The 20,773-nt window shown below is 43.1% G+C and overlaps 2 protein-coding genes across 2 annotated transcripts in view; both read right to left on the minus strand.

Moving 5' to 3' along the window:
• Positions 1-20,773, minus strand: part of cUnh1orf198 (chromosome Un C1orf198 homolog) — a 387,053-nt gene that overhangs the window by 65,846 nt on the left and 300,434 nt on the right. The window lies entirely within an intron of this gene.
• On the minus strand, positions 7,066-8,730 carry LOC308300513 (glucose-6-phosphate isomerase-like; the record flags this gene model as incomplete). Its single annotated transcript, XM_080744361.1, has 1 exon — positions 7,066-8,730. The coding sequence occupies one exon, from the start codon at positions 8,728-8,730 to the stop codon at positions 7,066-7,068; it is 1,665 nt and encodes a 554-aa protein (XP_080600487.1).

The raw sequence follows: 20,773 nt of genomic DNA on the forward strand, positions 1-20,773 counted from the left end.
TCCGATTACTCCAATGTAAACTACGGCGTCCCACAAGGCTCTGTTCTTGGCCCACTACTTTTCAGTTTATATATGCTTCCACTAGGGGACATTTTTAGGAAATTCAATATCAACTATCACTGTTACGCGGACGATACCCAAATCTACATCCCCATCACAGTAAACGACTCATCCAGCCTCCATAACCTTGAAAACTGCCTCAATGAAGTTAGGACATGGATGAACAACAGCTTCCTGCTCCTGAATTCTGCCAAATCAGAAATGCTGCTGGTCGGCCCAGTCAAACACACACACCTGTACAATAACATAACACTCAATCTGGATGGCTGTTCAATAAATCATAAACCCACTATTAGAAACCTTGGAGTAATATTCGACCCATCATTATCCTTTACACACCACATCAAAAGTATCACAAAATCTGCCTTCTTCCACCTACGCAACTTAGCTAGAATCCGCCCAATATTATCACTCCCGGACGCTGAAACCTTGATCCACGCATTCATCACATCTAGATTAGATTACTGTAACGCACTTTTCTCTGGACTACCATCAACAGCAACAAATGGCCTCAGGCTAGTCCAAAACGCTGCAGCCAAAGTACTAACCCGGAAAAGGAAATACGATCACATCACACCAACACTCATAGCACTTCACTGGTTACCAATTCAGGCCAGAGCCGACTTCAAGGTCCTGCTCCTGACCTTCAAAGCCCTACACGGACAATCCCCATCCTATATGTCGGACCTAATACAACCTTACATCCCAGGAAGACCACTACGGTCCCAGGACGCTGGTCAACTCACAGTAACTATACCCAATAAAGTAACCGTCGGGGGCAGAGCATTTACACACCGTGCCCCCCACCTCTGGAATGCTCTCCCTCAGGCTGTCAGGGATGCTGACTCCCTAGACATTTTTAAATCTAAGTTAAAAACTCATCTTTTTTGCCTGCACTACGGTTTGCCATAATCTATGAACATTGCCATGACCATATCCTATTACCCCATGGTTTTTAACATTGTGTTGCTATATTCTATATATAATCTTTTTGTCCTGTTTTTGTTGTTTTTCAAAATTGAATGTTTTGTTGTTGTTGTTTTCACATTTGACTGTTTTTATTTTCCTTGAAATTGTGTGTTGTATTGCCCTGTTGTGAAGTGCACAGAGGCCCCTCGGGGTGATTTTGTACTATAAATAAAAATAAACTGAAACTGAAACTGAAACTGAAGGCGCATAGCCACACTTGGAGCCAAGGCATTGAAGGCAACATTTTATTAACACCAATTAGTGGAAACAGAACTCAGCATTCAGGTAAATTGCTTTTTTCCGAAGTCTCCTGAACTTGAACACAGCATTTTGTGTTGAACAAATGTAATTAGGAATCATGACATTACACCACATCTCCACTAGCTAAAGAGTGCTGGGTTGCGCAACTCCGAAAATAGCTGATCTACAAGCTCTCGCAGCACAACGTGTTGAGAGCTTGTAGATCAGCTATTTTCGCTAGTTTTGTCTCGGGTCCTACCTTAACACTGTCCACTGTCCAGTCCAGTGAGTGAAAGTACAAAAGTATTAGATCAGATTAGATTATACATTTAGACTGTATTGTACATCAGCCAGTCGTATTTGGTGAGGGTAGCAAACCGGCTGCCTTGTTGCGGTTCTGCTATGCCACAGACAACCTCCTGCTCTTCGTAGAAAATGCAGTCTCGCCCCTTTGGCTCCTCTCTCCTTGCTGGGTCATTGTTTAGTTTCTCCCTGTACTTTCTCTCAGCACTTGTCATTTTCCAGCTGACAAAAGAAAATGCAATGTATAGTTTAAGACAAAGAGAAAATATTGTTTAGATTGAAACAATATGTTAAGGTTTCTGTGAAGGGGTTTCTGCTCTGTCTGATGAATTTGAAGTATCACTGAATGAAGCTAAATTACATTTTATGTAAAAATGTTTAAAACAAATGTTTAAATGTACAAAAGAAACATGGAACTTTGTTATTTGTTGTTATATCTGTAGTTAAATACAGTATAAATCATATGGTGTGACAGTCAAGTCATATGGTGTGACAAGCAGACATGTCACACCATATGATTAAGTGTCACACCATATTACTGTTTTCTCCATTTAGGTTTACCTTGAGGCTACTATGTACACATTAGCATGCTAACAGCATGCTAGCTATAACAAAGCAGCCTAGATCTACATGGAAATATGACCAAAACTTCAAATAACTTAAGCTTTTTTTAAAGAAAAGGTGTCACACCAAAAGACATCCAGAATGGTGAGTTTGTCAACGTTTCAACAAGATGGCATTTCATGAAAATGTTAAAATCATAACTCACCTCAGACACCTGTCTTGCAGTTGTGCTGGGAGTGCTGAATAGCCTTACAGAAGAAGGACCTCTCTAGCCAATAGGTGTCCAAATAATTGCCTGTTTAATTTTTCCAAACTAGTGTCACACCAAATGATTTTGGGTTGGGGGACAAAATGTTTTTGATCAGAAATGACTGAAAACATTATGCTTTGACTTTGAAAAGATATAGGCTCAAAATAGACATTTTTTTTTAGCCTAAATTCATTTTCAAATGATTTTTAGCAATTCTTTTTCTTAGTTTTATTCAAGTTCCCACTTTGAGAAACAAGGTCAGGACAGTCACACCATATGAGTTTTGCCATGTTTGGTTGAAGATTCTGAAGAAATGAGGAATGAAATGTTTTAATCTTGAGTAAGTTCACATAAAGCTTAATGTCCTGCACAATATTCAGAAGGTTTTTGACAAATATATTTTTTATTTATACATGTTTGACACAGAGGACAGCGAAAACGTTACGTCACGTCACCCACCCACATATCATTTTGGGGGTCATTCACATGAAAAAGTTTGAGAACCACTGACATACATAGAAACAATTTTCACGATTTAAAAAAAATAGCAGATCTACAAGCTCGCAGCGTGGCACTCGGTGCCACGCTGTGAGCTTGTAAATCTGCTATTTTTCAATAGTTAAGTATAGTAAGTTACAGTGTGCAGGTTGTGAACAAAGCTGCACACATCACAGTGCGTTGTTAAGCAGTGAAGCCACGCTATAGTACAGGCTGGCTGCTTGTGTGCATGTGCTGGTGTGGTGACGGCCCACACCTCTTTTGGCCAAATGGAGATAGCGACCTTCTGTACTTCACCTTTAAGTATAAAGGTGCTTCACAAGAACGATGTTTCAATAGCATTACCAACCTCGATCCAATCTTCACACTATTCAGTCAGTGTCACCTTGGCATTTAATAGCTGTGTCGACTGAATGTAGCATTCCTTTATAGCCAGAGGTGTTTTTTGCATGTAGCACTGTTGCAGCATGAGCTGTGATTGGTCTATTTTGAGGAGACCGACATATACCGTATACAGACAAAACCCTGTTGGCCTTCGAACACACCGTAAAAACAGCTATGTCTGCTTTTAGATTTGACCATGGACCCGTAAGGTTACATTTTGGTTACATTTGCACGTTCAGAGTAAAATGACAGGATTTTCCTGCGTACTGTACAGTATATGCTCTCCTCTCCGTTCTATTCAGTTTGCGTGTGAACAGCTCCCCCAACGAGAGCCTGACATTTCATTCATTCTGGCCTGCAAAGGCCCCCATCATGACGCACTGAATCACAATAGGCTGGGACTCATACACTCACCCATGCTATCAGCACGTTGGCACACACACATTCTGGTCCCCGACGGCGACAACGTTGCCATTAACATGTAAGAGGAACATCTCACTTTGTCTCCTCCTCTGAATACCCATTATCACACTGCAGACTGAATAGAAGGGCATCACCTTTGTCCGTGCATTGTGCGCGTGCGCACATGTCTGTGTGGCCTCTGTATCCTGCCTATGAGCTTTGGATCAATTTCCTCAGGTCAAGATGGATCTCTCTCGCGTATGTCCTGTCATCTAGGTCACAAAGACCAAATTCAGACCATTTGTAATTTGCTTTTTTTCTCTGTTGTACAATGAGAGCAAAATACATCTGAGTTAGATGATGTCCACTGTTAAAAACACCAAATGATCATGTACTGATCTAATGCAGTTCAGCTTGATGTACAGTAGCAGATTATACAATAAATAAACCCTTCGTTGAGGCATGTATTCCAAATCAATGTTTCACTTTCATCTTGCTTTGACCAGAAGTATGATTATGGGTATAGAAAATGTCACATTGCAACAACATTTTAGTTTAAGCTTGGAAAATTATTAAAAACACACACGCTCTATCAACTGAGGGTGTGGGCCCACTCCCAGTCTCAAAACATGGCAGGAAGCAGGGATCAACTTTCTATTCTGAGCTGCAAGAACTGAATCAGAATAGACTTTCCCCTTTGAGAGCTCTCTGGATGGGACAATAGACAAAGAAACATGGGGAAATATTCTGCTGTTGCCTTCAAGAATGTCAATATGTAACAGATATACAGGGAGATGCAAATGATGTATATAATGTGTACATATCCCCATATACGTACAGTAAATCTACAGCAGGCGTCTTCCCAAATTGTTTCATACTGTATGTAGAACAACAACTGGAACCAGATTTCACTGTCTATGGGAGTGCATACAAATCCAATTATTCAGGATATACACAGTCCTCTGTGGCCTTGTGGAATTAAGACAACTGGTTGCCACATGTCATGGTCATGTCTAATAATATTGTTCATCTACTGCTCTATAATTCTGACAATTACTACTGTTGAATGCTGTGCGTAACTATGTGTAACTCTATGCAACCTTATAGATCAGTGGAATGCTGTATAAACCCTATGGACCAAATATGTGAATATGCATATCTAAGGATCTGAGCTGTATGTACAGTATGTTTTAAAGCATCAACACACACACACACACACACACACACACACACACACACACACACACACACACACACACACACACGCACAAACAGAGAACCTTCAGGAATTCTGGCGGTGTTGTGGGGCAAAGTTACAACCCTCCACCTTCTTTTTTATTTATAGCATTTCTTTTTGTTTCTTTTTTTGTCTACAGTAATATGTACACATGTAACAGGTAACAGGTGAACTTCAATGCAGGCAACAGTAGGCAGAGCTACTGTACAGTTCCATGAAGATCTAGCAAAGTCAAGGGTCAAGGAAACACAAATCTGAAACACGGAACTCTTGAGCCAAACTAGAAACACACCATAACTTGTCTTTACGAACAGAACTGGCAGTTTACTGAACTGGCATTTAGTTGTCCAACTCATTTTGTTGAGCGGTGTAAACGGCTCCTAAGTTTCACTTTGTGTGTGTCAGCCCACAAAATGTATGTTGTACACAAAATGTACAACAACAGCTTCGAATGCTATCAAGGCACCGAATGAGAATTTTTCATGTGTATTCAGAGCATTGAATGGTGCAGTAGCTGAGATACTGGGGAATTTAAGGAGCCCGTTTCTACTACGGTAACGTGAGGCGGGACTAGGGATGGAGCTCATTAATCTTTATTGATAATGAGCACCTTATCGATCCTGCTTCTTGAGCCGGGCTTTTACTGAGCCCACTATTGAGCGCTTTCTAATATTTTGTGGAAAGATATGAGACGACAAATTCAGAACATAACTGATATATATTTTTATTGACCAGTTGTTGCGACTGTGAGTTTGTTCTATCTATGAAGATGATAATTGGCAAAAGTAACAAATATCATTAAATAGCATTAAAACAATCATTCATTAGTAGGGATGGGTATCGTTCACCTTTTAATCGATACGATACCTTTTTCGATACCTGGGAATCGATACGATACCTTTTTCGATACCATTTTCGATACTTTTTATTTATTATTATTATTATTATAATTATTATTTGCCTTTTTCTATGGGCTATTTTATAGACGTTGGATCATTATCATAATAATAAACATTATAGGCTATTCTCGGCTATTTTCACAGTAACGAGTGTAGCCTACTAAAGCAGTCATTAAACTTTCAGTAGCCCAACTGTTACAGATGCGACCGGCAAGGGGTGCATTCAAAAGTATCGAAACAAGGTATCGTTCGTTTTTACGTGAACCGATACTCAATAGTATCGACGTCAGTGAATCGATACCATTAAAAGTATCGCCGACGATACGCAACCCTATTCATTAGTGTGCAATAAGTGTTACATGGCTTTATATTATGGATGGTACTGTAATATTTTCTTGATCGCCTCTTATCTTGATAGTTTAAACATGATGTCATGGGCCGCTATACTCAATAACAAGCTTGATAAGCCCAAAGCTTATTGATACCGGATACTCAATAAATCTGTTATCGGGTTATCGAGCTATTTGGACACGGCATCTCCATACTTGGGCATGGAATTGACAACATGGTACACTGATGACGTAACCAGGAGAGGGCGGGAACTACTTGGTGGAAGCAGAGCATCTTCACATCTAAGGGCTATTCGGTGTTCCATGATAATAATTTAGCCAATGAAAAAGACAACGCTGTAAAATTATTCAGACAATATGATTCAGTCACATGCAGCATGAGGAAAGTGTTGGACCCAAGTGCAGAACCAGGCAGGCAAACAGGTCGAGTTCAGTAAAGATTTGTATTTATTATTAAACTCATGATACAAACTGGAAACAATGCAGAACATACAACAGAAGGACATAACATGACACTAACTATAAACTGGCTGGAACACAAACAATCTTTCAGTCCGATTGTATCACAAAAGCACCTCGGTTAAGGTGGAGACGACCTCCCGTTGGTCCGACCAGGTTAGCATTTCACCAGGTTAGCTTTCACCAGCGGTAGTTTTACTGAGGTTAGAGTTAGGGTAAAGTTTAGGAGGTCGGACCAACATAGTAAATCTTCGTCCCCCGTCTTTCGGCACCTCCATGCAGCCAATCACAAGCTTCCGCTGCCTTAACCGAGGTGCTTTTTTGATAGGCCTACACTCGGACTGAAAGACCTGCAAAAAGGTGAGTCCCACGACAGGTAACTTGGCAAAACAGGAAACACAGGGACATCACTACAAAATAAAGGTACTCAACAGTTCATGACAAGGTTATTTAGGCAAAGTTTTTCTTTAGGAAATGTATAAGCCCGTTGGTGGAGGAATCGTGGGAGGTGACGTCACAGTTATCCGTGAGCTCAGGTTCAATCTTCTTGGCCAGCTGCTTGCCCAGCTCCACCCCCCACTGGTCATAACTGTTGATGTCCCACACAACACCCTGCACGAAGATCTTGTGCTCGTACATGGCCACCAGAGCTCCAAGCATAAAGGGAGTCAGTTTCTTGAAGACAATAGAGTTGCTCGGTTTGTTCCCTTTGAAGACTTTGTGAGGTTGGAGATCCTCCAAGGCCTGTCCCGCCAGGCCACTGGCCTGCAGTTCTCTGCAGGCCTCGTCTGGGGTCCTCCCCTTCATCAGCGCTTCCGTCTGGGCCAGAAAGTTGGCCATGAGGATCTTGTGGTGAAGGTTGTCCCTGATTGGGTTCTGTGACTGGGCAGGAATCAGGAAGTCAGCGGGTATCAGTCTGGTGCCTTGGTGGAGGAGCTGATAGAAAGCATGCTGTCCATTGGTCCCCGGTTCTCCCCAGACGATCGGTCCAGTGTGGTATTTGACACATGTGCCATTTGTGCTGATATACTTTCCGTTGGATTCCATGTCACCCTGCTGGAAGTAGGCAGCAAAGCGGTGCATATACTGGTCATAGGGCAGCATGGCATGGGTCTCAGCCTGAAAGAAGTTGATGTACCAGACTCCCAGCATGGCCAACAGTACAGGCACATTCTGGTCCAGAGGCGTGTTACGGAAATGGTTATCCATCCAGTGTGCACCAGCAAGAAGCCGCTCAAAGTTATCAAATCCTATGTGCAGCGCAATGGACAGACCAATAGCTGACCACAGTGAGTATCGGCCTCCAACCCAATCCCAGAACTCAAACATGTTTTCTGTGTCAATTCCAAAGTCCTTCACTTTGGGTGCGTTGGTAGACAGCGCTATGAAATGCTTGGCAACTTCAGCTTTGTCTTTTGCCGTCTGGAGGAACCAATCCTTGGCAGACTCTGCGTTTGTGATGGTCTCTTGGGTGGTGAAAGTCTTGGAAGCAATGATGAAGAGTGTGGTCTCTGCATTGAGCTGAGCCAGGGTCTTGGCCATGTGAGTGCCATCAATGTTGGACACAAACCACACATTAGGTCCACCTGCCGAGTAAGACTTCAGAGCCTCGGTAACCATCAGTGGACCAAGGTCAGATCCTCCGATACCGATGTTGACCACATCAGTGATAGTCTTTCCAGTAAAACCCTTCCACTCTCCACCACGCACTCTGTGACAGAAGGCCTTCATCTTGTCGAGCACCCCATTGACCTTTGGCATGACATCGTTGCCATCGACGTGGATGGGCGTGTTTGAGCGATTACGTAGGGCAACATGGAGCACGGCACGACCTTCTGTGAAGTTGATCTTTTCTCCAGAGAACATCCTTTCTCTGGCCTCCTCAACTCCTCTGGACTTGGCTATGGCCAGCAGCATGGCCATGACTTCCTCGTTAATGAGATTCTTAGAGTAGTCCAACAGGATGGCTCCATCATCTGTCTCAAGGGTTGTGCTCAATTTGCTGAATCTTTCCTTGTCTGCATCAAACATGGCTCTCATGTTGAGGTTTCCAGCATTGGCATTGTACCATTGTTCAAGTTTCTGATAGTTTGGATCGTCAGTAAGAAGTCCCATGGTGAAAGGTTGCTTTGGGATCTGTGGTTGATGCTCGATATGCCTCGATCATTTATACCAGTGAGTAGCCAATAATATTGTGTCTGACACTTACTGACATCACAGGCACTGACATCACTCTTTGTTGAGTTTAAGTTGTGGAGGTGGCTGTTATGCCCAATTATAGGCATGCTGCGGATGGCCGGATTATGTGCGCAAATCGGCATGGTTAGGCGACAGCTCCTGTTGTGTGTGATGTCAGACCAAAGCTTGCCATCACATGCCCATTTATGGAGATCGCCGATATCAGCGCAAAAACACCACAATGGTTTCTGTTGTAACGTCAGACCAGAACTTGATCAGCAAATACAGAGCGAGAGATGAAGTGGGTAACAGAGAGAGAAAGAGAGAGAGAGTACTACCTACTGTATCTCCTTTGATTCTGTTTCTTTATTCCTACTAGAAGTTCAGGGCCGCTATGCAACCTTCACACCTACGTCGCACCGGCGATCAACCTGATATGCCCATATACGGAGATCTCTTTATCAGTCAGTCCTTGTCCCTTTAAGCCCATACTGTATATGGAGATTTCTGTATATGTCAGTCCATGTCCTTTTTGTGCCCATATGGGGGTCCCTGATATCATTAAAATATACCCATATATGTAGTACTGATATGCCCATATATGTACAGTAGATCTCTTTATTGGTCAGTCCTTGTCCCCCTCATGCCCATATATGGAGATAAAAGTTCGGAATCTCCATATGCGGAGATGATTGTTGACATCAGGCTGTTTCTGAGGAAACCGGCGCAAGCGCTGACTCATTGTGACATCACATCATAAAAGGCTCTGACATCACGTACGCCACATGAGTCAACAAAAAATGCCATGGTTACGTACGGCTCTTATGACAACAGGTATAATGGGGTTTGCATTAAAGCGTAGGGCATTCACAGAGATCTCCATATATGGGCATAAAATGGATGCCCAGTATGCGGAGCTGATGTCTGACATCAGAGTTTTCCGGAACCGGTACTGTGTCTGCAGAGATCTCCATATATGGGCATAAGTGGACAAAGGCAAACAGATGGTCAAAACGGGTCCTATGACAACAGGTATAATGGGGTTTTCATTAAAGGGTGGGGCATTCATTCCCTATTTCAAATTTGGCACACTCGTTCCCCGCCGCAGCAGGTAGTGCCTGGCCTCGACTCGACCCGATACGCAATTTTCTGGAACCAGCACGAAAGGTTCGGATTCTGATGTCTGACATCAGGGTTTTCCGGAACCGGCACTGTGTCTGCATAGATCTCCATATATGGGCATAAAATGGATGCAGACAGACAGATACAGATATCTCCATATATGGGCATAAATGGACACAGGCAAACAGATGGTCAAAACGGGTCCTATGACAACAGGTATAATGGGATTTGCATTAAAGGGGAAACCGGCACTGTGTCTGCAACACAGTCGGAGGCACAGACAGATACAGAGATCTCCATAATGGGCATAAAGGGACACAGACAAACAGATACAGAGATCTCCATATATGGGCATAAAATGGATGCAGACAGACATATACAGATATCTCCATATATGAGCATAAATGGACACAGGCAAACAGATGGTCAATACGGGTCCTACAGAGATCTCCATATATATGGGCATAAAATGGACGCAGACAGACAGATAACTCCATATATGGCCATAAATGGACACAGGCAAACAGATGGTCAAAACGGGTCCTACAGAGATCTCCATATGTGGGCATGAAATGGATGTAGACAGACAGATATCTCCATATATGGGCATAAATGGACACACGCAAACAGATGGTCAAAACGGATCTTATGACAACAGGTATAAGGGGGATTGCATTAAAGGGCGGGGCATTCATTCCCTATTTACATTGTTCCCGAGTTGGCCAGGTCGCCGACTAGACGCTTCGGGCGGCCGAGCTTCTAGTAATATGGAATTGATGACATCAGGGTACTTCAAATATCGGGATTTGCTGATCCGACCAACTTCCCACATGGTGCATCACTCCCCTCACCCTCGGTTAGACACACACACACACACACACATGTACACACAGATACAGAAAAAGAGATAACTCTACTATAAATATTCAAAATCACTGTCTGTCCAGCCAGTGTGTGTGTGTGTGTGTGTGTGTGTGTGTGTGTGTGTGTGTGTGCGTGCGTGCGTGCGTGCGTGCGTGCGTGCGTTCGTGCGTGCATGCGTGCGTGCGTGCGTGCGTGCGTGCGTACGTACGTACGTGCGTGCGCATCTATCAAGCTCTGTAAGAGAAAGCCTGGTGTCCCCTGACATAGAACTCTATCTCGCCATATTTCCCCCAAAGAAGAAGAAAATCCAGCTATCTGTTGCAGGTAATACTCCCATCTGTCAGGGAGAAGGGGATAGGAGGTTGACAGGGGTGAAGAGTGGACAAATAAGCCTTGGCCCCCACCCCCCCCTTCTCCTTTTTGTTAGCATTTCAATTTTGCTGTACAACACTATTTTCTCCCACCCTCCACCTGTCTCTTGTCGCTGTCCCGCATCGCTGAGCAGGGACAGAGAGAGAGAGAGAGAGAGAGAGAAAGAAACAGAGAGCATCATACAGAGACACTGGGTCTGACAAAGCAGAGAAGAGGAGACTGAGTAAGAGAGGGGGTATAGAAGAAAGTCAGGGTGGAGAGGAGAATGGTTAAAATGACCACATAAAACAAGTCTGGTAGGACCAGTACTTTCCACTGGCAGAGTGTCTTTGAATAAAATCGGCACAAAGCGATTTAACTCTGCTGTAACACATACCACGTATCAAATGTCTTCTATTCGTCACATCGTTTCATCTGTCGTGTCTATTTGTGGTTGTTAAATGAATAGTTCAGGTTTCTTCTTTACACGCAACGAGAACCAATTAGTGTAATATAATAGGCTCAATGAACACAATAATGGGCATCACGCAGAGTAATGCCCATAATTGTGTAAGCCAATAGCGTACATTACTATAATAGACCAGTGTTTCTCAAACTTTCAAATCTCAAGGAGTCCCCATAACTCTGACAGTGTACAAATAGAACCAAATGGACCTGCCAGGGTTCATTTGTTTCCATTTGTACACTGTCAGAGTTACAGACTTGTATGGGTCAATTTAGACCCCCCCTAAAGGAATTCCTGGAATCCACTTTGAGAACCACTGCTATAGACCAAATGTGTCCAGTTACACATAGAATGGAACTCTTGCCATTCAAGTTATCATCCCACAACCTTAATTAGAATCGCCCCAAAAAATAGTGTGTTTGTGTGTGTGTGTTTCCATCTGTAACTCCACGTTCAGCAGTTGTTCAATTGTCTAAAAAACATAATACAAAAATCATTAACGCATGTACCTTGCCCAACATCAACTTTATCACCTTCAGATGTGTCTCTACTTCTCATAATCCCCAAATGTTTAAAATATTTTCCCAAATTTTGGCCTGTAGGCGGCTGTCCTGTGATGCGATTTACATCACAAATGGGCGTCAACAAGCAGCGCACTCCCAGTCCCAACTGCCTGCAAGCAGAGATGGAGTGAGGGGGAGGGGGGAAGTTCCAGAGAGAGCAACATCACAGTCTGTCTGCTTCACACCAAGGGGCTGTAGGCTAGTTATACTAAAAGAGGAAATGTTTTCCACTTGTACTTTCCAGTAAAGCGGGTTTTAAGGGCTTCTGACTTTTCCGCTGTCCTGTCAAAATAATATTAAATTGACAAACCCTCTTTCAGGCGAGGCTGACAAGGACCATTCTTACAGCCCAGATCACACTAGGGGTTACTGAGGTAGGTTATAAAGTATATTTTGCGGCCAAAAAGATGCAGAATATAAATGAGTGAATACATCTTCAGTTGCTAAGTTATTCCTCGAGTATGGAGCACAAAATATTATCAAGAATTGACCTTGGACTTCTTGGTGATTGTGGGCCCTGGAGCGGCCACCTCATCCCATGACCTCCCCACCCCCACCCACGGCTGGTGGGTGAGTGTTTTACACCAGCCAGACACGCGTGTTTCCTAAACCCACCAGGCTTGAGTTAAGACCCGGCTCGCGGAAAAGCCCCTCTCAATAATCTTGAAAGTGCATATATGAATGCAATACTGTACCTACTACCTACCGATCCATTACAATAATACAAGCAGCAGCATAATACGCCCCAAGCCATATCCAAACTATGACAATCAATGTAACTGATAATCAGTAAGAGTTTTTATTTTGAGCACAGTAGTGACAAATTAATAGCTTTCTCAGTACGTTTTTCTCTTTTGCAAATTACAAAGTTTCCCTTTTTTAAGCACGGTACAAAGTACGTTTCAGGTTTTTTGTTTAGCACAGTTTATTTTGAGCACTGTAGTGACAAATTAATAGCTGTGCATTGTGCACATGTCTTCATGCCTTTACTGACTTTATCCACAAGGATTTCAGCCAGTAAATTGAACCTCCGTACACACATTATGTTCCTGGTCAAACTTGTCGGTCGCTCCTCGCCTTTACAGCGTTTTACTTGTTAATAATTTCAATGACCATCATAACTCTGTGTACAAAGATGTGTACACCCTCAGTTACAGACCCATAAGGGGCCATTTGGAACGCCCTCAAGGACAACATTTAGAGACCCACTGGTGTAGCAGAGTTTTCAGTGAGCCAACATGCACATAGTATCAGCACCCTGTTCCACCCTTGACCAGAATAGACCCTTTGTCAAGTCCCGCCCGTTGTCCCGCCCCTCTTCGCACCCATTGGCTACTGTGTCTTGGTGGGACAAAAGTCCTTTCTCTCCATCCACTACCATTGAAATTCAGTTGCTTCTTATTGTTATTTTTTATTTTATTTTGTGTATTCAATTCTCATTTTAAACTTGGTTTCAGTAAAAAGGAGCCTCTCAGGTGCACAGTATTGTAACGTTTAGCAGACTGAGTGAGGCAGCTCGCCTCCAACCGGGAGGCGAACCCCGCCCCCCACTCAGCAGACAAGGCAAACAACCCGCAACGCCAAGAGAGCTAGCTCGCTTGGCATGACGAGTTACGGCCCGATCTCTTGCAGGGTCATTACAGTATAGTGATTGGGCATGTTTTAAATGTTTTTATTTTTCCAAAAATTATGTTTTAGCAAAATCAACTTAAAAAAGGCGGAACCAGGGCAGGAAAAGGCAGACAGAGCCTGCTGGTTGGTCAGTCAGGGACCAATCAGAAGGCTGACAAAGGGTGAATTGATCATAGCCTTAATCAAAGGAAGGAAGGGGCCCAATTTCTTTCCAATATGGCTGCTGTGCATATAGCCTATTAGCAGTGACTGATGCTGACTCAACATTATTCTGCTTGCGTGTTCTGAGAAAGTGGTGAGGTTCCATACATCGTCTACGGTGGGAAGCGACGGCCGCCTTCCCCCTTGCGGCAAGAGACGGAGCCAGCGAAAAGAAATTTGGCAAAGTTGAAAAAAATGCAACTTTTCTGCTGCATGCTGATGCAGTGAGGTGAGACGGAGCAGCAGCCAGGAAGATGTGAGCTATGGTCTGAAGCCGTGGAGTAGGCGTTCAAAAGGTGACGTGGGTGTTTCAGGTGTTTTGTACAATACAATTTAGCAGAAAAACAACTGTATAAATCGCTACTTTGTGAAGTTAGAAAATAATAAACTGTTTAGCCTGTTGGTGCCACTAAAGTACAGGTCACAGGGTCTTCCTCTTGGGAGCTTGGGTGTGCACAGCAAATGTTTTGTCTGTCCACACCAGGCGATACAGTATGCTTATTTCAAAATGGAAAATTTAGCCAATTGTTTATCAATATGTTATGCTTTCCTCTTGGAAAGAATAATGTCCACAACGTATTTTATATCAAATTTAGTTTTTTAGATAGCTTATGTGAGTCTATCACAATAGTGAATACGAAGTATATTTCTCTGGTCAAGTGACCATTTAAGCCAGTGGTTCCCAAACCTTTTAGCAGGAGACCCAAAAGAGAAATTTGCCCGCTAGTGGTACACAAACTAGAGAAAATAACCAACCTACAAGCTCACAGTACAGTATGTCACAATGCGATGCAATGTGAGCTTTTAGTCAGACTATTCTCACTCACTCCTTTATCTTCTTTTTCTTTTTCAATTATGGAATTCCTTTGATTTTGAATTTCTTGAAAGATTTTAGGAAATAAATAAAAGGTTATATTTACTTGCCACCACCCACTGTGTTAATCATTAGCCCTTTTGCCAGTTGGAGTATTTCCTGAACAGGCTGCACTTCAATCTGATTATAGCTTCTCCACACAAAGGCATTACAATTTCCTCTATTAGTTGCTCAGTTAAGTCTGAAAATGAATATTAATAACAATAAGAAAGGAGCGTGTGGCTGATAATTATTATCAAGGTTATACGTGCTTCTGCTTCGTTTCAGAGGCTCCTCTGTAAAAAGAAAACCATCTGTAAATTGATATTCTGGGAAACATGTGAGAGGTTTATTAGATCTAAGGCAGGGGTCTTCAACAAGGGGTCCGGGACCCCTAGGAGGTCCTCAGAGTTACTATAGGGGGTCCTCCAAATCATAGAAACTTTTTTCTCCTTTTTTTATATTAACCACTTGAACTCTAGTGTCCTTATTCAGACAACTTTTGCCAAAAATAGCAGATCTACAAGCTCACAAGTAGATCAGCTATTTTTGTCAATGTGGTTTGGTTTAGAGGGGAAAAAGAGCAGACTAAGTACATAGTGAAAGGTCAAGTTTATTATGTATTGACAGTTCAAGACAAGTGGTTAAATATCTGAAAACACACATTGACATGAATCCAACATACACTGATGATTGTGCTGTCAAATGATGAAACTATATGGAATCTATGAACAGGTTGTGGGGGTCCCTGCTTCATCTCTCTCTCTCTCAACTAAGGGGTCCTTGGCCTGAAAACGTTGAAGACCCCTGATCTAAGGTGTGATAAGAGGATGGAATATAATGCTGTTTGAACACACATGAACTGGCGTGTGTACAACACACGCACACGCGCGCAGGCACACCCTAAACGCTTGTCCCTCCCTGTAGATAACATCCAGTCACTCATACGTGCGACTGGCACGAGCCAGAGCAACAGGTAAACCGTGAATTTAATCAGTATTTAAATGGAAAATATCAGCTTGTCATCACAAGTGTAATTTGGATGGCAAATGTTATTATCTTCTCGGGGGCCCAAGGTTTGTGCGTGCGTGCGTGCGTGCGCGAGAGAGAGAGGAGACAACCTCCTGTCGCTCCATTCACGTCGCCTCAGCCATCAGTTTAAGGGTAATTTGTTTGCATTATCCAGTCCTCGACAGGCATGCAGTGAGGGAAGAACACCGATCACATGTATCTGATTCTAATTATTTAGTGATTGTGAAACACTTGTCGCTGCCTCTCTCAGCACTCCCCCCTCCTCTCCCTCTCCTCCTCTTCCTCTGCCCGTCTCGTTTCCCTCATCCTTCTTTCTTTTTTCTTTCTCATTTCGTGTTTTTCTTCAGGACGTTTTCCGATTCTCTGATGTCTTGGCATTCAAGCTATCCTGTGTTTGTGTTCAATCTTTAACCTCCCTCCCCCTCCCTCCCCCCATCGATGTATCATCTTTTCTTCCTCTCCCCTCCCCTCTCCTCTCCTCTCCTCTCCCATCACGTTCTTCTCCTCCCTCTTGTCCCAATTGTGTTTCTTACTGACCAGGTGATGTCATTAGGCCTACTGGAGCAAACAGACTGAATTAAAGGTGCATATTTCAGTCAAAGCGGAAGGATCACAATTCCGGAGAAAAGCTTAGACTGACCATACCGATACACATTTGCTCACCTCATCCTTCTCTATCCCACTATAATTGTCTCTTTTGTATTTATAAGTAGATTCCTGAGTCTTATGGGTTCATTTGAACACTTTCTGACAAGGTTATTGTATTAACTAAAATGGAAATAATAACTAGATGAGAATGATTTGTTAATTGAAATTAAAAAGGCTTTACAAAAAAGCTATATCTAACTGGAACTGTTTCGTTATTGTCTTTGTCAATTTGATTCATACATTCTGACTGAATCTCACCCCTAACAAATACATGTTAAGATGAAATGTTTAAAAAAAGAAGAAAAAAAACTAGCAAACCAAACAAAGAAGTCTAAATGAAAAATTCATAATGAAAAAAGCAATAACCTCGCTTCGGAGTAACATTAACAATGGGTTTTCTGTGTATGAGACAATGGAGGGCCTCTCAGTCACACAGTCACATGCCATTTATCTCCATCTCAGTGTCTGTCTTTTCACCCCCCCTCCCACCCTTTTTTTTTCTTCCAGAAATTAATCAGGCGACATGTACATGGAAAATAAGGTGACATTTCCCCATAATGAGAGCGAGGGACAGACGGAAAGAAATCATGACGTTTTCCAGCACCCGGACGCCGACAGAGATTGACATTTTCCATTACGGAGTCAAAATGTACACGTGTTGCTCCACCAGGGTCTGTGTGTGACTGTGTGTATGTGTGTGTGGGCGGGAGTGCATGTATGTGTGGGCGAGAGTGCATGTATGTGTGTGTGTGTGTGTGTGTGTGTGTGTGTGTGTGTGTGTGCGTGCGTGCGTGCGTGCGTGCGTGCGTGCGTGTGTGCGTGTGTGTGTGTGTGTGTGTGTGTGTGTGTGTGTGTGTGTGTGTGTGTGTGTGTGTGGTTCCTTTCGGCAGCAGATGGCAAAGAGGTCATCCATCTTGTTACAGCCTATATCCTGAAGTCGTCAGCCTTGCTGACTCTGTGTGCGTGCGCGCGTGTGTGTGTGTGGGTGTGTGTGTGTGCGCGTGTGGGGGGCGGGGTTGGTTGCATGTGTATGTATGTGACACTGTGTGTGTGTGTGTGTGTGTGTGTGTGTGTGTGTGTGTGTGTGTGTGTGTGTGTGCACGTGTGTGTGTGTGCACTTGGACAGCAAAAGAAAGGTGAAAAAAGCATGATTTATGGTTGGGAGTAGTGGCAGAAAGCCCCAGGTACGGCGACGCCTGTAAATTCTGATAAAAAACTTGGATAGAAGCAATTTAATGCCATCAATCTTCCTACCTGGGAGCTGTGACATATCGGCAGGTAAGGTGGGGGTGGCGTGTGTCTGTGTGTATGAGTGTAGTCCTTTGTAAGGGAACTAAAGAGCTTGGCTAAACTTACTTTGAACACACATGCTTTTTAGAGCCGGCTGACTACTGGGAGAGTGGCCCGGCCCAGGATGAATGGAGGCTGTGACAGACCCTATTGAAAGACTACAGAGGAAGCGTTTGTCCTTGATATCCACAGGACCGGTGGCAGCATGTGGTAGGCCGGGCATTCACAAATAGTGATTTTTAGTATTCGAATTATTCGACCTCAAAGTATTCGAATAGTCGAATATTCGACAGGACTGGCCAGACTTTCATAATACACATTAAATGTAATACCTACAATTCCAAGTGCTTGTCAGGGTGGGGGTCCCCAGTTATATGTTTATTTTGGGTGTCACAGCCTAAAAAGGTTTGGTATAGAGCATTAACAAATTCATCCACCAGGGACATTGACAACTCATTCTTATGACTTCCTATCTTGCCAAGCTTTATAAACTATATATATTTTTAGAGAAAACAATAAGAAAAAAAAGGAAAAAAAAGAATATTCGACTTCGGTGAACAACGTCGAATAGTGACTTTGATATTCGAATATTTGAATATTCGAATATATGGTGAATGCCCTAGCATGTGGTGTGATGGTAGTTTCAGAGGGGATGTGAGCTCATTCAGTTTATATACCGTCTATCCCACATCACAACAGTACCCAAGATTCCTTTTAGCATAAGCGACTGCAATGACTGAATTATGGGAACTATGTTTTTCTTTTTTTTTGCCAACAAGGACAGGTGATTCCAGTCAAAATGTGTTTGATGTGCTCCAGAAACAAGCTGCCACAGTTGGGACGAAGGAAATGAGGATTCAGTCTCCAACCAAGGCAGGAGACTCTCAGCAGCTTTGTTTCCATCACAGGTGGTATTGAAGATGCTGTTGAGGCCAGGTCAGCTGTACATTAGGAAGGTGCAAGCTCCTCGCAACAAGTCTGGAGATCCAGGTGTATCTCTCCATGGATGAAGATTCATTTCCAAAGTCAAATCTCTACTATTGTAGCCTAATTGCTCTGGGACGTGGAGAAGATCAAACTCCAGATGTTCCTCAGTCGCAAGTCATGATGGCCGAGGAGGATCGCAGACGAGGACCAAGACAAAACCAAGCTCACTGTTTGACAGAGGAAACAAGAGGTGGATTGGCTTTACGATAAAGGCATAGTTCACCCAATATATAGATTACTCACCCTGTGCAGACTCAAATTTATGGATATTGTTTTGTTTTTGTCGCATTCCTAAGCCAATAAATTGAGGAGACTTTTTGTGTCTCCATAGGGAACAAAGCAGGCTCTTTGTGTCTCCATAGGGAACAAAGCAGGCTCTTTGTGTCTCCATAGGGAACAAAGCAGGCTCTTTGTGTCTCCATAGGGAACAAAGCATGCTCTTTGTGTCTCCATAGGGGACTGCTGGTCATCCAATTATTGGCTTAGGAATGTAACAAAAACTAAAATATATCCATCAATTCATGTCTCCATGGGGTGAGTAATCGATAGAAAAAAATATTTTTGGGGGGTTAACTATTACTCTAACCCAACACGAATATCACTCATAATGTCAGGGTCAATCAGTCATATATATATCTTCTATATTGAAGAACACAGGGTGAAAAGAACTGCCACGAACAGTGCTGACTGGGAAGTGCATACAGTAGCACCACCATAGTGTAACTATGGAAGTCCACTAGGAGATAAGAGGTTAGGTAATTACTGTAATTCATAAGCCACTGTGTTAGTGGATGGTCTGTCAGTCCACAATCTTCAAGCACAAATCAAGAGATGGTCACAGCTTATCAGGAAGGACTCTAAAGGTCACGTAACCACTTAAACCCTATACCCTTAGTTGACTGGTGGTCCCCCAGGGCTATCCTAGGTCCACTCCTTTTTCCCCCTCAACACCAAATCTCTTTGCTGAAAATATGGCCGATTGACACGTCACAACATGCCGCATTGCACACTTCATGCACATTGACAGATAACAATGGGCACTAGCAATAGAACATGTGGGCGCTTTACTTTGATAATGTTAATTGGCCAATACATCAATACAACCCAAACGGCTTCATTCAAATAATTCTGATCCTGTGAGTCATATGACCATCAAACAGGGTGTTGATATCCATACTATTTGCCTGTAATTGGCTTGGAAACAAAATTGTGTGAGGGGCCTATTTCTTACAGAAAACACCATACATCATGAACACAACATCCAATCAACCCAAAATTGGACAACTGAGATTTTTACTGTGTGCATCCGTCTCTTCCTTGCTCAGTCTTGCTGCGTCTGTCCCAAGTCTAGCCGGGGGCTATTGTCGATTGAAATGGCAGTCATAATCTACGTGACCCTGAACGTAGACCGTGAGCCGGATGAAATGCACCTTGTAAAAACAGCCTTGTGTTTTGCACGTCCCCTTGAGGCCCGCGCGACTTGATATTCACTTGCCCACAGGTTAATAAGAGTATGATTTATAGCTCGACAGGGTCCCATCTATCTAACCTCAGCGGTTGTCACCACCCGGCCCTGCAAACGCTGCTGTAAATGGAAAACGCTTCGCTATTGTCTTGTATGAAAACCCCCTGGTAAGTGGCACTTGTTTCATTCTTGATTTGGCTTTCATGTACTGTACCTGAGAAGTGTCTTGAGGTTTCACAGGGGGGTGTGACAGGCGTGAAATGAATGAGCGCAGTAGTCAGCATTCGCACGATCAATAAGTCACTCAATCAGTAAGGTCATTGACTTTTTCTTTCATCTGGCTTTCATCCGGTTTTGAAGGGTTATTTTCTGAGCTTTCCTGTCTTCTGATCGAATTCAGCAGAGAAATACAAGAAAAGGGGGAGATAGCACAGTACAAGACTGTTGTTTAATTCAAAACTCTTGTGAAAATGTTTATAGGCTTGTGTGATCTAAAGGCTGATCGT

Source organism: Nannobrachium achirus, assembly GCF_963921795.1.
Source record: "Nannobrachium achirus genome assembly, chromosome: 16".
Classification (NCBI taxonomy): domain Eukaryota; kingdom Metazoa; phylum Chordata; class Actinopteri; order Myctophiformes; family Myctophidae; genus Nannobrachium; species Nannobrachium achirus.